The 15,211-nt window shown below is 43.4% G+C and overlaps 2 protein-coding genes across 5 annotated transcripts; both read right to left on the reverse strand.

The window, feature by feature from the left end:
• Positions 1-10: 10 nt before the first annotated feature.
• On the reverse strand, positions 11-9,259 carry CIMAP3 (ciliary microtubule associated protein 3). 4 transcript variants are annotated; one of them, XM_072918852.1, is made up of 6 exons: positions 8,871-9,259; positions 7,069-7,211; positions 6,060-6,155; positions 5,659-5,792; positions 4,558-4,684; positions 11-135 (listed from the first exon to the last, which is right to left on the reverse strand). In XM_072918852.1, exons 1-6 carry the CDS (start codon positions 8,893-8,895, stop codon positions 118-120), a joined length of 543 nt encoding a protein of 180 aa, XP_072774953.1. In that variant the 5' UTR covers positions 8,896-9,259; the 3' UTR covers positions 11-117. The 4 variants fall into 4 exon arrangements, with proteins under 4 accessions (XP_072774953.1, XP_072774955.1, XP_072774952.1 ...); XM_072918851.1 differs by lacking the exon at positions 11-135 and adding an exon at positions 3,300-3,446; XM_072918853.1 differs by lacking the exons at positions 11-135; positions 8,871-9,259 and adding exons at positions 3,300-3,446; positions 7,913-8,211.
• A 114-nt stretch (positions 9,260-9,373) lies between these two features.
• LOC115498586 (acidic mammalian chitinase) lies at positions 9,374-13,434 on the reverse strand. Its single transcript, XM_030292065.4, has 10 exons — positions 13,360-13,434; positions 12,873-12,902; positions 12,434-12,635; positions 12,167-12,223; positions 11,897-12,062; positions 11,663-11,787; positions 11,404-11,512; positions 11,099-11,284; positions 10,763-10,882; positions 9,374-10,673 (listed from the first exon to the last, which is right to left on the reverse strand). The coding sequence occupies exons 1-10, from the start codon at positions 13,382-13,384 to the stop codon at positions 10,539-10,541; spliced, it is 1,155 nt and encodes a 384-aa protein (XP_030147925.4). The 5' UTR covers positions 13,385-13,434; the 3' UTR covers positions 9,374-10,538.
• Between the last annotated feature and the right edge of the window lie 1,777 nt (positions 13,435-15,211).

Below are 15,211 nucleotides of genomic sequence, written 5' to 3' on the forward strand. Positions count from 1 at the left end.
GGGGGGATCCGAAATTCCTTTGGGATTTCCCACGGGGTCAGGAGAGGCGGAAGGGCTGAGGAAGGAGGAGGTGAACTCTGCGTGGAGAGCTCCACTCCCACCCCGCTTCCCCTCGGCTCACGGCAGGAAAAGCACCTGGGAATTGGCGGGGGGAGTTTGGGTTCTGCTCAGGGCGGGGGGGATTTGTGTTCTGAAGGGCTGAGGGACATGGGGATGGGAGGGACACGGGGATGGGAGGGACATGGAGCTGGGATGGACATGGGGCTAGGAGGGACAGGGAGCTCAGAGGGACACGGGGCTGGGAAGGACACAGGGCTGAGAGGGACACGGGGACACGGGGCTCAGAGGGACACAGGTCAGAGGGACACGGAGCTGGGAGGGACATGGGGCTGGGAGAGACACGGCGCTGAGAGGGGACACGGGGACACGGGGATGGGAGGGACACAGGGCTGAGAGGGACACGGGGCTCAGAGGGACATGGAGCTCAGAGGGACACAGGGATGGGAAGGACACGGGGATAGGAGAGACACGGGGATGGGAGAGACACGGGGATAGGAGAGACACGGGGTTTGGAGGGACATGGAGCTCAGAGGGACACGAGAATGGGAGGGACACAGGGATGGGAGGGACATGGAGCTGGGAAGGACACGGAGCTGGGAGAGACACGGGGCTGGGATGGACATGGAGCTCAGAGTGACACAGGGCTGGGAGGGACATGGAGCTCAGAAGGACATGGAGCTGGAAAGGACAGAGATCAGAGGGACATGGGGCTGGGAGGGACATGGAGCTCAGAGGGACTCGGACCACGGAGGGACTTGGAGCTCGGAGGGACATGGAGCTGGGAAGGACACGGGGCTCAGGGACATGGAGCTGGGAAGGACACGGAGCTGGGAGGGACACGGGGCTGAAAGGGACACGGGGACACGGGGCTGGGAAGGACACGGAGCTCAGAGGAACACAGGGCTGGGAGGGACATGGAGCTCAGAGGGACTCAGAGCACGGAGGGACACGGAGCTGGGAAGGACACGGGGCTGAGAGGGACACGGGGACACAGGGCTCAGAGGGACACAGGTCAGAGGGACACGGAGCTCAGAGGGACTTGGATCTGGGAAGGACACGGAGCTGGGATGGACATGGAGCTGGGATGGACATGGAGCTGGGAAGGACACGGAGCTCAGAGGGACATGGGGCTGGGAAGGACACGGAGCTCAGAGTGACACAGTTTGATTTTTCTCTCCTGCTTTATTTCCCCCCTTTATTGCCTTTAGTTCCTTCCTTTACTTCCTTTATTTCCTCCCTTTATTGCCCTCATTTCAGCCCTTTATTTCATTTATTTCATGTCTTTATTTCCTGTATTTCCTCCCTTTATTTCCTTTATTTCACCCTTTATTTACTTTATTTCCTTCATTTACTTTCTTTATTTCCTTTATTTATTACCCACATTTCACCCCTTTCTTTCCTTTACTTCCCCCTTTATTTCCTTTATTTCTTTTATTTCCTTTATTTTGCCCCTTATTTCCTTTATTTCCGCCTTTGTTTCCTTTATTTCACCCCTTTGTTTCCTCCCTTTATTTCCTTTGCTTCCTTCCTTTACTTCCTTTATTTCCTCCCCTTATTGCCCTCATTTCAGCCCTTTATTTCATTTATTTCACGCCTTTATTTCCTTTATTTCACCCCTTTTTTCCTTTATTCCCCTTTTATTTCACCCCTTTGTTTCCTCCCTGTATTTCCTGTATTGCCTCCCTTTATTTCCCCCTTTATTTCCTTTATTCCCCCTTTATTTCCATTCTTTACTTCCTTTAATTCCTCCCTTTATTGCCTCCATTTCACCCCTTTTTTTCCTTTATTTCACCTCTTTATTTCCTTTATTTCCTGTTTTTCACCCCTTTATTTCCCCTCAGAAAAATCTCCTGTGCTTCAGTCAAATTCCACCTTCACCTCCTCCATCACCCAGGGAGACAAAAATAATTTTAAAATTGGGGGTTTTTTTTCAGTGATTTCCTGCCAAAAAAAAATATCTGAAATTAAATTTAACTCCCCCCCTTTGTGTGCCACTGTCACTTCTGCTGGTGCCTTGCTTGTATAGAATGAAAAATGTACAGAACAAGCTGTAAATATTTGTATATATTCAAAAATTTTATCTCTTTTTAATTTTTTTGGTTTTTGGTTTCTGCAAGGAAAAAATCCCTTGCGGGGTAGGGGGAAAAAAAAAAAGTGGAATGAAAATTGTAATTTTTATGTTCGTAATAAAAGAAATTTTTATCTCCTTCCGAGCAAATTGTAATTTTTATGTTCATAATAAAGGAATAATGATGATTTAGTAAAGGTAATTATAAAGGTATTAAGTATTATTGTGTTCCTTTCTTAATAAAAATTAATAAATTAAATTTAATATTATTTTATCAGAGGAACAGAATAATAATTTAGTATGTTCGTAATAAAAGGAATTTTAGATAAAATTTAGATATAAATCTATATTCTCACTTTTAAATTTAAGCACTAAAAATGAGAATATATTTATAGTTTATTAGAGACCTTAAATGAAGTAAGTTTAGAATTTGAATTTTTACTTTAATTTGGATTTTATATATGTCTATATTTAAATATCTATTTTTATATATTTATATACTTTATATATTTATATGGATTATATTTTTATATTTAAATATATATTTATACATATATTTATATATTTGATATATTTATGTGGCTTATATATATTTATATATTTTTATATATTTATATATATATATATTTATATGGTTTATCTATTTATATATTTTATATACTAAATTACATATAATATACTAAAATAATAGATAATATAATAAAATATATAGAGTATATTTTATTACATATATATTGTAATAAATATAAAATTTATATATTTTATATAAAAGATTGAAATGTATATAAGTAAAATTATTTATTATATATAATAGAATAAAATAATATATAATATAAAATATATAATAAAATAATAATGTTTATTTATATAAATAGACATTATTTATATATTATATTTATATGTTATATATTTATATATAAAATATATCAATATATATTATATATATATTTATATAAATAGATATCATTATTTTATTTCAGTTCATTAGCTTAAAATATATTTTTTTTAAATCTCCAACACATTTAAAAGACACTAAAATATTTTTAAAAATCTTGAAATTTAAAATACATCCAAACATTTTAAAACAAATTCTGAAATTAAATTTCTTCCCAAGTGGCTGGAATGGGGCTGAGAACATCGAGCGGAGCGAATTAAAAACATTAAAAAAACATTTAAAATATTGGATTTATTCAGCCTGGTGCTGCAGGTGAAATAATAAAGATATTTCTCCAAATAAAGATATTTCCCCTCAGCTGTGGTACAACTTCAGGTACGCCTCCCTGCCCTGATTTTTATGGAATTTTTTATCCACAGTCATCTAAAAAAAAAAGAAAAAATTCAAATTTTTATGAATAACAATGAAAATTCACCAGAAAATGAAGGGGTGGGACCTAAAATCGTGATTTAAATCAGATTTTCACTCCAGCACAAGGCAGTGGAGGCCCCACTTTGCTCCTTTTGGGGTGGAAATTTGAAAATTTCTGATTAAAAAGGTTTTTTTTTGGAAGGGTTTTGCAAACGGGGATTATTTGAGAGAAAATCACTTTTGTTTTGTGCCCTGGGTAGGGAAAAAGACAAAAAAATTGTGTGAATGTGAAGTGAAAAAGGAAATTTTCTCTCTGAGGAGCAGGAAAGAAAAACAAAATGGGAAATAAAAAGGAAATTTTGTCTCTTAGAAGCTTTCAGGCAGGAAAGGTTAACAAAACATAAAGTGGAAATATATAAATAAAATAAAATAAAAATATAAAATAAAATAAAATAAAATAAAAATAAATTTATAAAATAAAATTATAGCAAATAAAAGAGTGAAAATATGGAGTGAAAAGGAAAGTGGAAATATATAAAAAGTGGAAATATAAGGAAAGTGGAACTATATAAAATATTATTTATGTATTATATAAAATAAATATATAGAATGAAATAATATTCAATAAAACAGTGAAAATTGGAAATGAAAAGGAAATTTTGTCTCTTAGAAACTTTCAGGCAGGAAAGGATAACAAAGCATAGCAGAAGTGAAAATGTATAAATAAAATAAAATTTTCAAATAAATATATATAAAATGAAATGAAATGAAATGAAATAAAATAAAATAAAATAAAATAAAATAAAATAAAATAAAATAAAATAAAATAAAATAAAATAAAATAAAATAAAATAAAATAAAATAAAATAAAATAAAATAAATTAAATTAAAATAAAACAAAATAATTAAATAAAACAAAATAAAAATAAAATAAAAATAAAAATAAAATAAAAATAAAAATAAAATAAAATAAAATAAAATAAAATAAAATAAAATAAAATAAAATAAAATAAAATAAAATAAAATAAAATAAAATAAAATAAAATAAATAAAATAAATATATAAAATAAAATTATATTCAATAAAACAGGGGAAATGTGGAGTGCAAAGGGAATTTCCTCACCTTCTGCACCTGCATCTTCACCATCCTCTGGGCCGGTTTTGGCACCTTGGCCCAGTCCGGAGCCCCAAATTTCATCGGCCAAGTGACTTTTTTGGTGAAAGGCTCCTGGATGTCGTAAGTGCCCGGCCTGAAGGAACCAGAAATGGTTTAGATCCCTTCTGGAGCTGCTTTTGGTTTCACCAAAATATCCCAGGATTGTCCAAAATATTATCCCAGTATTATCCAAAATATCAAAGTGTTAACCAAAATATCCCAGTGTTAACCAAAATATCCCAGTTTACAATAAACAATTTACAGTTAACATCCCAATGTTAACAAAACATCCCAATATTAACCAAAATATCCCAATATTAACCAAAACATCCCAATATTAACCAAAACATTCCAATATTAACTGACATATCCCAATGTTATCCAAAATATCCCAGTATTATCCAAAATATCCCAGTATTATCCAAAATACCCCAGAGTTATCCAAGATATCCCAATGTTATCCAAAATATCCCAATGTTGACCAAAATATCCCAATATTAACCAAAATATCCCAATGTTAACCAAAATATCCCAGTGTTAACCAAAATATCCAAGTGTCAACCAAGATATCCTAATGTTAACCAAAACATTCCAATATTAACCAAAATGTCCCAATGTTAAACAAAATATCCCAGTATTATCCAAAATGTCCCAGCATTATCCAAAATATCCCAATGTCAACCAAAATATCCCAATGTCAACCAAAATATCCAAGTGGTAACCAAGATATCCTAATGTTAACCAAAATATGCCAGGATTATCCAAAATATCCAAGTGTTAACCAAAATATCCCAATGTTAACTAAAATATCCCAGTGATTATTATTGGACATAAAAACCTTCTTTTTGCAAATAAAAACCTTCTTTTTAGGAGAGAAAAACGTTGGGGTTTTGATTTGGTTTGGTTTGGTTTGGTTTGTGGTTTTTTTTTTTAATTTTTGGTTTTTTGGTGTGTTTTTTTTTGTTTTTTGGCGGGTTTTTTTTTGGTTTTTTTGGGGTTTTGGGTGGTTTTTTTGGGTTTTTTTGGGGTTTTTTTGGTGTTTTTTTGCGAGGAGAGGGTTCCACTCACCCGGGGTACAGGTCCTTGTCCAGGAGGCGGTTTGGGAATCGGGGGGTGCTGGAGGAGAAGGGAACCGGGCCGGGCCGGGCCGGGCCAGGAGCCAACGGGAAGGGCCCGTAGGCAGCGGGACCGGGAGTCACGGTCTGCGGGAAATGGGATGGGAATGGGGAAATTGGGATGGGAATGGGGAAATGGGGATGGGAATGGGGAAACGGGAATGGGAATGGGGAAACGGGGATGGGAATGGGGAAACGGGGATGGGAATGGGGAAATGGGGATGGGAATGGGGGAAATGGGATGGGAATGGGGGAAACGGGATGGGAATGGGGAAACGGGGATGGGAATTTTTTTTTTTTGCTACTTTTCTCCTATTTTTTGCTGCTTTTCCCCTCTTTTTTTGCTCTCCTTACCTGAGCCTTCTTCTGGAAGCGCGGGGCTGTCCTGGCTCCCATCACGTACCCCCGGGTGCTCATGGGCCGGGTGCTCGTGGAGGATTTGAGGATGTTCTGTCACAGTTTGAAACCCAAAATTATTTCTTGATATTGTTCAAAGGCATCCTTTGCAGGGCAGGAGTGCACGAGCAGCAGATACTATTCCAATTAAACTTATTCCTAATAATTCCCTTAGTTTCTCACTATTGCAGAGCCTTGAGGATCTGTTAGGAACTCCATCAAGGCTGTCGGAATCTGAGGCATTGATGATTCTGAGATTGTAGAAAGTCTCTGTGTTTCAGCCCCGCTGCCAAAGCAGAAGCCATAATTGGTCTGTGCTGTTTCAAGGTTGTTTATTCTGTTTATCTCTAACATGTTCTGCTGCCCTGCCGCAGCTCTGTCCTGCAGGGCAGCGTGTGGGGCTCTGCCCTCAGTGGGATGGTACAAACATTAAATACCACAAATTACCTGTGCTGGATTTACAATAACGTGCCAATATCTGTCACCTACGTTGGACAGTGTGTCCCCAGCCTGAACCAACAGAAAAATGCCAACACCACAGTGAAACATGGAGGGCATGAAGAAGGAGAAAAAGGACAAGGCACACCCAATTTCCTCCATCTTGTCCCCTTTGGACCCTAATCTAGAAACCTAAAATTTTACTTTTGCACTCGTGCCACACTTAATTATTACTCATATCAAACCCTCAGAGCTGGTAATTCATCCTGTAAGATTGAAAACTCTTTTCCATGGACAGAGATCACAGCCAGTGTCTCTGGGGGCTCTGTCCAGGGGGGTTCCTGACCCCTGCCAGGGTCCCAGGGCAGCCAGAGGGAAGCCCTGGATTCCCACACAAGGCCTACTCATTTATTATAATTAACTCTAGTAAGGCTCATCTCTAACTAAAATCTTAGCTCCTCTAAAACCTCTAAATTCTTTAAAATTTCCGTTTCACTACAAGTGACCCCCAGAAGAAGGAGGAGCTCACCTCTGGCCCCAGGTAAGAGCCTGGCCCCAGGAAGGGGCTGCCCCGCACCCCGAGCACCTCGATGCCCAGCCTGTCCGGGGCAAAGTGGTGGGGGAACATTTTCCGATCTTGAGTTGTCCCAAAGGAGATGAGCTTTGCCACAGCTGGGGGACGGGCACGGGGAAATACCAGCGGTGGGATAAACAAGGAAAAAAAAAGAGAGAAAAAAGAGAGAAAAGTGTGAGCACTGCCTTCGTCCTCTGCTCTTTGCCTCTGCCTCTCCAAAGCCACGAGGGGAATGAGGGATTTTTCTTTCCAAATAGATTTGTCTTTCACAAGGAATGACAGATTTGTCTTTGTCCTGGATATTTGGGAGGGGTTTTGTTGTTATTGGACACGAAATGAGTGCACAGAAGCTTGAGGGGTTCAAAAGAGAAAAACACCGAGTTTTATTCAAACATCTGGGATTTATAGAATTCCAAAGGTGACCGTGGATTGGAGGATGGAATTAGCACCTCTCCAATCACACTGGCCCAAAGATTAATCAATCATTTCTCTCCACTCACACAGAAATCTGTAAACAATTCTATTTATCCATGAAACTGTGTGGGAACTCTGACTCTCAAATATGTCAAGATTATCAGAAGGCTACAGAAGTTTTATGAGAACTTTAAAGCTTTCAAAAGAGGTATAAAAGAAAACTGAACACTTTTAAAAATCAGGGCAACAACTGCCAAGGCAGGGCAGCAAAAAAATCAAGGCAGCATCCTCCAAAAATTGGAGAGACCCCAGGGGATACCCCATGGCCTGTCCTGCTATTGGAATAAAGCAAAAGGACTCCTCTGTCTCCTTTTTGGACACAAACCTCTGAAGTTTGTGGGTTAATTTTCCTGGCAGGGCTGATTTTTCCCAGCCTGAGCAGGGAATTGGGATCTGGGAAGATCCTGGAGAAGCTGATGGCAGTGGGGAGGTTGTGGCAAGCACGTTTCTCTCCCTCTCAGGATTTTGTCATAGAGGTGCACAGAGAGAAATGAAAGAGCAAACAATTCCTATTTCTGCTCCTTGTTTTTCCCATGTGGAATGTGTTTGGAGAATTGTTTACCTGGGGTGAGTGCTTGGTTGGATTCTGGTGAGGATTGTTTGAGCCTGGTGGCCAATCCAATCCAATCGAATCCAATCCAATTGAATCCAATCCAACCCAACCCAATCCAATCCAACCCAACCCAACCCAATCCAATCCAACCCAACCCAACCCAATCCAACCCAATCCAATCCAATCCAACCCAACCCAATCCAATCCAACCCAATCCAACCCAACCCAATCCAATCCAATCCAATCCAATCCAATCCAATCCAATCCAACCCAATCCAATCCAACCCAATCCAGTCCAATCCAATCCAATCCAATCCAATCCAATCCAATCCAATCCAACCCAACCCAACCCAATCCAATCCAATCCAATCCAATCCAATCCAATCCAATCCAATCCAATCCAATCCAATCCAATCCAACCCAACCCAACCCAATCCAACCCAATCCAATCCAACCCAATCCAGTCCAATCCAATCCAATCCAACCCACCTGGGGCTGGGCTCTCAGAGAGGGTCACGAGTTGTGTTGGAGTTAGAGAAAGCAGTATGTAGTTTTATTATCCTCCTTTTATATATGATATTAATGTATTTTAGCACAGTTACAATAAAGAAATCATTCAGCCTTCTGAATTGAGTCAGACATCAGCATTCCTGCCCGTTGGGTTCTCCTGCATTTCCAGCAGGAGGTGGAGGAGAAGAGAGCCCAGCCCCCCGGTGCCCCCAGCTCTCACCTTTGGGGTCGTGTCGCGCTGCCATCCTGGGGCAGAGCCCCCGGGCCGGGCTCAGGTGCCACGGGCACGGGGCAGGGGCACGGGGAAAAGGGCAGGATTGGGCATTTCCCTCGGGCAGCTTGTGATGTCACAGCCTTGGCGATGTGACAGCAGCTCCTGACTCGGTTTCCATGGCACTGCCAAGGCAGGGCAGCAAAAAATCCCCGGCTGGGATGGAATCCAAGCCCTGCCCTGTCACTGCTGGACACCAAATGAGTGCACAGAGGTTTGGGAAGTTCAGAAGAGAAAAACACACAGGTTTAATCCAATATCTGGTATTTATAAAATTCCAAAGGTGACCATGGATTGGAGAATGGAATTAGCACCTCTCCAACCACGCTGCTCCAAAGATCAATCAATCGTTTCTCTCCACCCACAGAGAAATCTGTAAACAATTCTATTTATCCATGAAATTGTGTGGGAACTCTGCCTCTCAAACATCTAAACATTATCAGAAGGCTACAGAAGTTTTATGAGAACTTTAATACTTTCAAAAGAGGTATAAAAGAAAACTTCACACTTTTAAAAATCAGGGCAACAACGGCTGGTAGGGCAAAAAAAATTCCCTGGCTGGGATTAAATCCGAGCACAGGTTTGAATGTTACTGACACATATTATGATATTGGCTTTTTGCAAATATATAAATGGATTTTATATGTGTGATGTTGAAGTAACTTTGTTATAATGATATAACTTTTATTTCAGTTGTTAATTAAGCTTAGACATAGTAGTGAAATAGCTGGGCTGGGATAAATCCATCAGCATCTGCTGTCTGAAAAAAGTGTTGAGCAAACTGGAAATTATACAAAAAGGAAGCAAAACCCCAGCCAAGAACCACGCATGCTCTGAAAATGCAGCCCCGAGGAGGGCCCGTGTCAAACAGTTCCTGGAAAATCTAAACCGGTTTATGGATTTGCATAAGGAAAATGAATATGCAACAGGCTGATGTAATTAAAAGGTATTTAAGGGGTATTCTGAAGATAACAGGGTGCTCTTGGCTGACCCAATAACCTTTGCTTTATGGTCCTGGTTTCCTACTGTCCTTTATTAAACTTTTTATTATTACATGATTAATAAACTTTTTATTATTACATGATTATTAAAATTTTATATTATTACATGATTATTAAACTTTTTATTATTCTCACAGCTTTAATATATATTATATAATAGAATGTATTATATATTTAATATATAATATATATTAAATATTTATATAATCATTATTAATAATATTAATTAATACTTTCTCCATTCAGAGAATGTATAATACATAATAATATATAAATAATATATATTATTATTTATTATATATTCTATACATAGTATTATATATAATATTTAATTTATATTATATATATATTTAATATAATAAGATAATTATATATAACATACTAAATATAATATAATATATTAAATATATAATAATGATTATAAAATTAATTAATATTTTCTCCATTCAGACTTCTCTTGTATTTTTGCATAAGGTTTTATTAAACCTTTAAAATTCTGAGGAAGTGAGTGAGAGACACGTCGGGGAAGGGCTGATGTTTGCAACGCCCGCCTTGCCCACCCCACCGTGTCCTTCGGGACCCCCAGCCCGTGTCCCTCACATCACTCACAGCACGTTCACAGCCCCAGGCCCTTCTTCAGGCTGGAGATCAGCGGGTATTTGCCCTCTTTGCAGAAATCCCCAGTGAAGTCATCCATGTCCAGGGCCCACACCATGGCCCCTCCAAAGTTGTTCTTCTTCAGCCAATCCACCTGTGGGCAGGAAGATCCCGCTGAGCCCCAGGAACTGATCCCACAGGAGGCTCCGGCCCCGGCCCAGCACGGCCCCGCCGCCCCCAGACCTTGAGGCCGAAGCTCCTGACGTTGTCGTAGCCGACCCATTCGCTGCCCTTGTAGGCGTAGGGGACATCCTGGGGGCCATGCCAAGCCTGGGTGGCTCCGGAGTTCAGGAAGGTGCAGATCTAAGGAGAAGGAAGCAGGGATGTTATCCACAAAAAAGGGAAAAGCCCAGGCTCTGCCCAGCTCTTGTGCTGCTTCCCCATTCCCGGAGCACACAACTCCTTCCCAGCCATTCCATGGACAGCTCAGTGCCTGAGCCACGCAGAAAACTCCCTGGGAGCTTCCTGATCAATTCCTTCCGATGGTTTGAGCAAGGAATGCCATGGGAACATCCACACCTCGTAGTAAGCCAGAGTTCCGGCCTCCCTGGTGTAGGGCCCGGCGGGGCCAGGGCCGGATGCTGGAGCCCCAACGGAGGTGTCGGATGGGTTCTGCAGGGTGAAGCTCTTCCCATAGGTTGGGAATCCCACCAGGAGCTTCTCAGCCGGGGCACCATTGCTCTTCCAATAATTCATGGCGTATTCCTGCAAGAAACCAGTCCCGCTCGAGCCTTTGCTGGGATTTGTAGGATGAATTCCTCGAGATCTCCTCGGGGGAGCCACCCAGGATCTGAGAGCTGCGAGGCTCCCACAGGAACACTCACAACATTGAAGTATTTGTCGTCACCGCTGCGCAGGGGGCTGTTCTCACCCGTGTTCCTCTCCCAGGAGCCGTGGAAGTCGTAGGTCATGACGTGGATGTAATCCAGGTGCCTGCGGGGAGCGGGGCTGTGCCCTCACCTGCGGCACCGGGGCTGAGGCTGCCACCGCCCGCACGGCCCCACCCGTGGGGCTCCTCTGGGGCTCCTTCCCTTCGGCAGCAAACCCCTCAGACCCCGCAGCCGTCCCAGCTTTGCCACTCACTTGCCCAGCTCAGCGATCTCGTAGCCGGCCTGGATGGTGGCAAGTCCGGCGGCCACAGCGGCGGTGACCATGAGCCGGGGCTGGCCGCTCTCTTTGGCCTCCTGCTCGAAGGCTGCCCGCAGCTCCTGGGGGACCCAGGGCACAGCGGTCACCCGGGGGCTCCTCTGAGGCTCTGCAGCCGCCCGGGGCTCAGGGGCCGGAGCTGTGGCCAGCAGAGCCTGGAGCCAAGCCCACCTTAACCAGCAGGGTGAAGAGAGCCTTGTCCTGGGCAGGGCTGCCCCTGGAGCCGGGGTATTCCCAGTCCAGGTCCAGCCCATCGAATCCGTGCTGCCGCAGGAATTTGACAACGGACTTGATGAAGGTCTGGCGGTTCTGGGGTGTGGAGACCATGGTGGAGAACCTGGGCAAGCAGAGCAGGAGCGAGGTGGGGTTGGAATCCAACCTCTTCCTGCTTTCCCTCCGTCTCCTGGGAGTTATTTTTGGAAAGAGCTGGTTTGAACTCACTTCTGCGTGCCGAAACTCCCTCCTCCAATGGCCAGCAGGGTCTTCAGGTTCCTGTTCCTGCAAGGAAGGGATAGAAACCAGAGTGACCCCCCAGGGTTTGGAGTCACCATGGCCTTTACAGGCTGAATCCTTTTGGTGGGAAAGCCAAAGGCCAACAGGCAGCACTTGGAGCTGCCATCCCCCTGCTCAGGGGACGGGGCTGTCCCCCTGCCCTGTCCTGGCTGGCCCCACTGGGAGCAGATCCCTGCTGAGGCTGCTGGCACTCACTGCTTCTTGAGGCCGTTGAAGGACTTGTAGAGGGTCTCGTCGTTCCGCTCGGACGTGGAGATCTCGTTGTTGTTCATGCCGGCGAAGGCGTAGATCAGGTGGTTGCACAGGTTGGGGTCGATGTTCTCAGGGGTGAACTTGCCCGGGCCAGGCCGGTACTGGGCCCAGTTGGTGAAGTAACAGCTCAGCACATAGGCAGTGCCTGGGGGGAACAGCGGCCGTGGAGGGGATGGAATTACCACCTCTCCAACCACACTGCTCCAAAGATCAATCACTCATTTCTCTCAGATAAATACATAAACTATTCCATTTACACATGAAATTGTGTAACAACTCTCAAATATGTAAACATTATCAGAAGGCTAAAGAAGCTTTATGAGAACTTTCAAAAGAACTACAAAGAAAACACTTTTAAAAATCAGAGCAACATGTCACCTACCGAGGTGGGCGTTCAGCAGCAGGGCCAGGCCTGGCAGGGCACAAGGAAACAACAAAGGCGTCACTGCTTGCTCTCAGAAATCCAAAGCTCTTGAGCAAGGCTCTGCTCCCAAACTGGGGCACGAGAGTTTCTCTAAAATGTGCCCAAGCATTTCCAGTAAAATTTGACAAACCATTTCAGGCAAAAGCACAGAGAAGAACCCAAACAGATGCCAAAGGAATCGTTTGGGTTTTAGGTTTACGTTTGAAAGCACATTTCAATTGCAGCCTGCAATGAACTCTGTCCATTTTCAAAGCAGAGCAGATCCCCAACCGCAGCAGCGCTAAAGAAGAGAAATTTCCCTCTCCAAAAGAAATTGTGAAACCTTGAGCAGAAAAGAGAGAGCAGCATTTTCATCCCTCCAGCCCCGCACAGGCAGCAGAGGAGCAGCGCCAGAGCCTCCAGCCCTGCTCGGGAGGGCAGAGAGCTCCAGGGCAGCAGCACTCACCGGTGAGCAGAGGGAGCTTGGCCATCTCGGACCAGACTGACGTGCTCAGGCTGCCTCCCGCTTTTATCCCCTGCTCCTCTCTGCTGCCAGCCTGGCATCAGCAGGGATGGGCAAACATTACGAAATTTGGCAGAGAGCGACATCACCAAACCCACAGCAGGATAATGGGTCCGCAGGGGTCACTGCCCTGGGGCTGTGCCACCTCCTGCTGCTGCAAGGGCAGATAAAAAGTTGGATGTTGTGGGGTCTGGGCTCACCTGAACACGAGCAGAGAGACCCCAGTGCTCTGAGCTGAAGTGGGGTCTCCCCAGTGAAGCAGACACTGAAATCCCATCACTAAAGAAACACCACATCAGTTTTTACTAAGTCATTCTCCACCTGATAAAGAAAAATTCTTCTGCAAGAAGCGTTGTTTTTGTCATCTTCTTTCCCGGATCTCCTGACACCCGCGGTTACGGGAAGAAGTGGGAGGACAGCACAGCAGAAGCTGACTCTGACTCACTCTGTTTCCATCAACCCTTGTACCACACCTCTGTTTTGGTAGTGCCAGTGTTGGTGATCCCAACACCACGAGAGTTTAGAGGGAAAAGCCCAGAGAGGTAAAATCCCTCTGCAACCCAACACTGGAATAGTTGGAAGGTCCCTATCTGCTCTTTTTAATTGGAATTCTGTCAGCAAGGACTAATTCTTGTGCCCTTTGTTACCTCCCAGCATTCCCAGGGAACCCATAGCAAACCACCTTCGTTATAACAGCAAAAGGGCAGGAAAAGTCCTGAAGGAAAAATTCCTGAAGGAAAAGTCCTGAAGGAAAAATCCTGAAGGAAAAGCCCTGAAGGAAAAGTCCTGAAGGAAAAGTCCTGAAGGAAAAGCCCTGAAGGAAAACTCCAGGATTTGTTACCCCCACATGAATACAAATCACTGTCCTTGAGCCTGCCCCAAATGCTCTCATTTTCACACCCAAACACCTTCCCTGGATAACAGAGGTGAAAATGCTCCAGAGGTCACTGAGGGTGGGATTTTCCACATCTATCCCAGTTGAATTTGTACCCTGGGACTTTATTAACCAAGAAAAACATTGGAAAAATATTTTTCCTTCAGGATGTTGCCCTTTTATCAGCCCTACCCCATCCTGTGCCTGCACCAAATCCCGAAGGCTCAGGCTGGCACGTTTTTATCTGCATTTCAGCCAGCATCTGATACCAGGCTGTTTTCCAGGCTGTTTTCCAGGCTTCCAGTCATCCCAGGCTGGGTAACCTCCTGGAAAGTCACCTTCATGCCACCCCTCAAGGAATGAAACCTCTGAGTGCAGGGACACAGCCATGTCCCCACTCCTGAGTGGGGAAAAGGAAATAAATCACAATAAATCCTCACACAGGGGGAGTGCTGGGAGTCTCCATCTGGACAGAACATGAAAATAAAATGTGGAAAGGATGTTTTGATGCATTCAGCTGATGGGACTTTACTTAGGGACTTTACAGGGGAGTGTCTCAGTTTGGGAAAGAGCTGAGCAGGAAGAGGAGGGGACAGATGTGAGAGGAAAATGAACTGGCCTCACCTTCTGGGGTGTCCCTTGTGGAGTTTAACCTCCAAGAAATAAAGAAAAGTCGCTGTTGGACACGAAATGAGTGTACAGAAGCTTGGGAAGTTCAAAGGAGAAAAAGAATCAATTTTATTCCAATATCTGGTATTTATAGAATTCCAAAGGTGACCGTGGATTGGAGGATGGAATTAGCACCTCTCCAACCACGCTGCTCCAAAGATCAATCAATCATTTCTCTCCACTCACAGAGAAATCTGTAAACAATTCTATTTATCCATGAAATTGTGTGGGAACTCTGCCTCTCGAATACGT

This window comes from Taeniopygia guttata, chromosome 26 (genome assembly GCF_048771995.1).
Source record: "Taeniopygia guttata chromosome 26, bTaeGut7.mat, whole genome shotgun sequence".
Classification (NCBI taxonomy): Eukaryota; Metazoa; Chordata; class Aves; order Passeriformes; family Estrildidae; genus Taeniopygia; species Taeniopygia guttata.